The sequence below is a fragment of the Populus euphratica genome, unplaced genomic scaffold (genome assembly GCF_000495115.2).
Source record: "Populus euphratica unplaced genomic scaffold, PopEup_1.0 scaffold130.1, whole genome shotgun sequence".
Taxonomy (NCBI): Eukaryota; Viridiplantae; Streptophyta; class Magnoliopsida; order Malpighiales; family Salicaceae; genus Populus; species Populus euphratica.
This window is the reverse complement of record NW_011500018.1, coordinates 438776-444775: the sequence shown is the minus strand read 5'-3', so window position 1 is coordinate 444775 and position 6000 is coordinate 438776. Positions and strand designations below refer to the sequence as shown.

The window sequence follows — 6000 nt, the reverse complement described above, 5'->3', positions numbered from 1 at the left end:
TCTCGGGAGAGGCCTGGAGGTCCAAGTGCTCGCCCAGCTTCAGCATCGAGGGAGAGGCCTGGAGGTCCAAGTGCTCGCCCAGCTTCAGCTTCCAGGGGTAGGCCTGGAGGTCCAAGTGCTCGATCATCTTCTAGTGATGCTGGTTTTAATGGAAGACCAAGGCAACAATCATGCTCCCCATCTCGAGGAAAGGCCAGTCGGATGTCCATTCCCTCAAAGAGCAGAACACAGACCAATGGCGGTGACGATGTGAACCCAGTGCAAATGGGAACAAAGATGGTTGAAAGAGTGGTGAACATGAGAAAACTGGTACCACCAAAGCAAGATGGCTCTCACTCCAGCCTCAGTAATTCTGCTGGGAAGTCATCCTCCCTTGATAGCACAGGCTTTGGAAGAACTCTCTCAAAGAAATCTCTGGATATGGCTTTGAGGCATATGGTATATATCCTTGACTTAAAGAGGACGTTCATTGGTTGTGTTGTGTTCTTGTTTATATGTAGCTAACCATTAATGGATTTGGTTTTTCTCTTGAGCAGGATATAAGGCGAAGCATTTCGGGTAATTTACGCCCCCTTATGACCAACATCCCTGCTTCCTCTATGTACAGTGTCAGATCAGGAGGATCTTCAAAAGGCAGGACAGTTAGTGTTTCGGACTCCCCTCTGGCTACAAGCAGCAATGCTAGCTCTGAACCAAGTGTCAACAATAACTCCTATTTTGCTGATGGGATAGAAATAGAAGACAACGAATTTGGAAGCGATAGAGGAAATTCCTCTCCTTCAAGTCAGCATTTCAGGTGATGTACCCTTCAGGCCCAAAATTGAGGTAATTTTTTATGCTAAAAAATCATCGCACAAGCTTCTGTACCTATGCTTATAAGCTCGCCCGCCACAATCTTTTAAGAGGCACATATTCCATCAAGAAGCTTTATAGTAAGAGGGCAGTTAACATCTCTGTGATCTGTTCGGGAGAATGAAGGGTATATATTTCCGAAACCCTTTAATATACTTGTGGAACAATCTATCGGACATGGATGAATGGGTGTACTTTATGTTTCATGTTTTGAATTGTTCCCAACGCAACGGGATATTTTGTTCTCCAAATTTAATTAAACCAGAAACCTGAAGAATCCTTCAGCTGCCACATTTTTCTGCAGATTATTTCTTCATGCACTTCTGAATCTGAAACTTGTATAGGTTGAAATTAAGCAAGCGCGTATACATAATACATACAAATATTAAATGATTGCAGTTTCTGAGTTCCATCAATATAACAGGAGGAACCAGCATCCTTTGTTCCGGGCCAGGTGCTTCTGCGGTGCGCTAAGCCCTGTCCTTGAATATTGATTCCAGTAAGTTTTAATGTGAATCTTGTAATCATGTGTTCGTGTAATCAACATACAAGAAAGATAAATTCTAAAGTTAAAAGAATCATGTTTGATAAGAATATGATATAAAAATTGCTCAAATCAAAGTATCCTTGCTAATGACTCGGAAGTATATGCATAAAGAAAAAAAAAACCCAATAAAATCACCCAACATTGGTTGTGATTAGATAATTTTGGTTATTTTTTGTTTGACAGAGGAAAGGGTATTGTATTGCATAAAAAATAAATTTATTTAGAATATCATGTCTAAAAATAATCTAAATAACTCTATAACTTTATTTATAATAGATGAAAATAAATTAAATACTTTTGAAAAAAATAATAAAAATAATAATAAAAATTCTAAATAAAATATTATTACTTGAAATTTTAACCTAAGGTATGTCCAGAAATTCTTGGTTAAATTTTTGGTTAAATTTTAATTTGATCTAATAATTAGAATGAGAATTATACTCGATAATGTAAAGTTACATTGCACAAAAATCTAAATTTTTTTGTTTAATTATTTTTTGAGTCGTATAATTCCTTATCTCTTCCATATGATTAATCTTTAAATCATTAATAGATAGAATGGAGGTTCTATAAGCCTTCTGTAAAGCCTTCAGAATATTTTTTTTACAAACACTTGCCTATATAACAACTTTATAAGAAATTTTTTTAGCGTTGATGTTCCTCTCTCAATAAAGCATAGAATAGTTTTTTGACTTACTAAATTCTTTCCTTAAAAATCCAAATATAGAGGTTAGGTTTTTTTACATTCTCGAGTGAAAACCTTCTTTATTCTTTATCTCTTAGTGAATACATGGCAAAATAAGAAAATGAGGTGGGAAACAAGCAAATTATGATACGAAAATACTACGGAATAGAAACTTTAACCTAAAATTTCAAATATAAAATTATAAGTACCTAATTGATTTTAATGAGATCAAATCTAAAAACTTTAATTTATCTTATTACCTGAATGAATCAGTCTCTGTAGATTTAAATTTGTGATTTTGTTGATTATTTTTAACTTTAAATAGATATTTAGGAAAAAATTAAATGTTGAAGATCCTTTTTTATCAAATGATCCTTAAAGCAAAACTAGACAATAACAAAAAAAAAAATATTGACAGAATAGAACTTTAACCAAAATATACCTAAAATGAGACAAAAAAAAAGGAAAAAGATATACACGGATATAATTTTAAACAACAAAAGCAAAGAGGATATAATTTGATAAATAAAATTAAGCTCTGATACCAACTGATATGAAACAGCCCTTTTAATACCCGAATTTAGAACCTCAAGTCAATAATGTCTGAATGACCTCAATTTAATATATCATGCTATTAGGACCAAAATATTAAGTTCGAGCTAATTCTAAGTTGATTTGATCCCATTTTTTCTTGCTTAGTTATCTGTAAAAAAATCTAAAACTAATTTTTGAATGATTTATCTATTATTTTTATGCTACTGGTTTGTTAAGGGACACTAACAAATCAAAACAATGCTTTCTTTTTTTACTAAGAAGATGTCGCTATTGAGTTGAAGAGAAGAAGATTGGAACAAAAAGTTCGACGCTGAACATGAGAAAAACAAATTAATAAGGATATAACCTAATTAATGAAGCTGAACTTTAATACCAACTAATGTGAACCTGATAATTACATGATCATGTAACCCACATGTAGAAAAGAAAAATCCTGAAAAGTCAAAGAATCAAGTTTAATAGGAGTGTGACGTATATATTACCTAAACTAAAGTATTATCACTATTAGAGTATAAACTCCCACCCTACGAATACCAATTCATAAATGAGAAGTATAAGGAAAAACACCACAAAGTCAGTTATGCTTTGATAACTTTAATTGTTCTTTGTTTGATCAAAGAGAAAAGTGTTATATCAAGCAAAACATAAGTTTATTCAAAATATTATGGATGGAAGCTTAAAACCAAAGTATAATCTAAATAACTCTATTTATAATAGATGAGAAATGTCATAAAAAATTCTGAAAAAAATAATAATAAAAGAATTCTAAATAAAATAGAAAAAAATAACTTAAATCAATGAGGAAACTTATATAAATCTTGCACATAACTTCTAAACCTTGTTACAAGGCCTTCTTGATATTGGATTGATGTGAAATTTTAACATGATATAAAATAGGACTTATGAAAATGTCTGTTTAAATTTCAGTCTGATCCAATAATTGAATAAAAAATTATACTTGTCAGAGTAAAATTGTATAATATAAAAAATCAGCCCAAGAATCCTTGTGAGAAAAGAATTTTGAAACATTAAAGAAATTATTGCCACACCTAAAAACTATACTGTTACCCATTAAAGATTATTATAAAACTAGAAAAGTTTCAAAATTAGCTGCTAAATATCTTTTTATTATTAGGAAAAAAATTATCTCTAAATAAAAAAATTACAAGTTAGAAGTCAACAAATAATAAAACTTATATTTTATTTTTTAACATGTATCATGGTTCCTTGTAAAGTTTTGATTAACTTAAAATTTTTACTCTATGTATAAAAATATATCTAAAAATTCTTGGTTAAATATCAACTTGATCTAATAATGAATCAAAAGTTAAACTAGATAGCATAAAATTAAACAATAAACATAATTCCTCTAGAATATAAATTTTCTCATTTAACCCTTTGCTGGATTCTTATCAAGTTTAGAATTGAATCACTTGTGAAAAGACAGAATGTAGAAAGGTAAAGATGGGAAATCTTCGTCCACTAGATCGTTCAACTTTCAGAATTTTTGTTCCACACAAGTTATCCATGAAAATCGAGTTCAACCACCAAAATAAACTGTAACACCCAAGTCATTCCTTGTGGGTATGTGTAGAGCTGCCACCGTGGGAAGATGCTAAGAAATCAGTGAAGAAACTTGATCTGAAAGGTGTGATGTTGCCTGATTGATCATCATTTTCTACACGATCAACCACGGGCAAGCATACAAGTTATTATTTTGACTTCAAAGGATCAACTAAGAATGCGATTCAAGGAACCCCGGTTTCTTGTTTGATTCTTGAATCCATGGCTCAATCGGGTCTTTTCTGAAGAGGCTGGAGCAGGTATAATTATATGGATATCGTCAAAGCTCTGCCCTACAAGTTATATAGCTTTCTTTGTCCAGCCACCTTCCACTGTCTCCACCTCCGAAGAGGACGTTTTAAAGCATAGAAGTTACAACTTTCTAACCCTAAATATAAGTTTTTATTGTGTCATAAATTAAGCTAGGATAAATTTTTTAATTTGACTTTCTAATACTATTATATAATATTTATAATACTAAAAAATAATATTTGGAACTTAGAATTTAATATATAACTATTAAGATAAAATTAAATAACTGCTATTCTAATAAATTAAATAAAACCTTAACTTTTGTTATAAAATAAAAAATATTTCACACATAATATAATATAATATCATCGAAACTTCTAAAAAGGTTTACAAACTATTCCTTTTCCTCGGCGTGTTATAATACATCACTTTCCAGCCGCCTGGCTGCAGAATCTTACCATAGTATTATCCTCGGGCCTCCCATGGCGATCTGCTTATGCAACCAAGGCAAAAAAAGATAAAGAAAAAAGCATCGATTTCGACTATTATTCTAATCCCAGTTTGATTAACGTAAGATCATCGAAGAGACACCGACCCTAGAGAACCAGAATTATATAAAATACTTTGCCTATTCCTAAGTACGTACAATGAACAGATCAAGCAACACTGTCTGCATGAAGATTAGATTAATAATATTGTATCCTCGTCTCCAGCCGGCGTATATCTTGTATAAAATGGTGGTGAAACGATGCATGATTTTGTGAGTTTTTGGGTGTTCGATCAGTTTTTGAATATTTTGACTAATTTTATATATTTTGAAGTCAACAACAATATAAATTTTTATTAATCATGAAATTTATAAAATTTAAATTAATAACTTTTAAAAAATAAATTTAAAATCTAACCAATTAAATTACATTTCTTAACATATTTTAGCCTATAGGCGAGAATCATGGCTCAATGGTTTGAATTTTTTCGTTGAAGATTAACAGTAAACAGTGAAAATATATCTGGGTAATGAAAGAATTTTTAGGTGGAGTCTCTGATCTCTTTAAACATGTTTGTTTGGGGAAAATAAAAAAATAAAAACAGAGTCCATGTGTACAATCAGCTATACTTGAAAAATAAAAACGTTTAGAGTTTTTGTATTCTCATTTTTTTTTATTTGGTATTCGTTTGAGTTTTCTCTTTTTATTATATTATAAAAGAAATTACAAGATAAAATTGTTTTACTGGTTCTTTTCCTATGAATCATTACTTTGTTGACTAATCGTCTTCATGATACCATGTGGTAGAGCTAACGAATGGATTAGGTACCCTTTAGAGCACAATATTAACAAAAGGACCATATAATTTTTATTTTTATTTTTATTTTTATTTTTATTTTGAAAATATAAGATTAATATACATTTGTGCAAATAAAAACAGAAATAAAAGGATTAAACTAGTATAAAATTAAGAGAAAATATCAATAATCTCCAATATCAACCATTCAGCTATTTAATATATTATCAAATTAAAACCTTGTTTATTTTTATGTTTCAAA

The 6000-nt window shown here is 30.5% G+C and overlaps 1 protein-coding gene across 1 annotated transcript in view; it reads left to right on the top strand.

Annotated features, from left to right (window-relative positions):
• Nucleotides 1-812, top strand: part of LOC105141789 (mucin-2-like) — a 2620-nt gene extending 1808 nt beyond the window's left edge. Inside the window, exons 5-6 of the mRNA XM_011049143.1 lie at nucleotides 12-438; nucleotides 537-812. Of these exons, the coding sequence (XP_011047445.1) occupies nucleotides 12-438; nucleotides 537-800 (691 nt within the window). The 3' untranslated portion in view covers nucleotides 801-812. The remainder of the gene's footprint in view (nucleotides 1-11; nucleotides 439-536) is intronic.
• The last annotated feature ends 5188 nt before the right edge of the window (nucleotides 813-6000 follow it).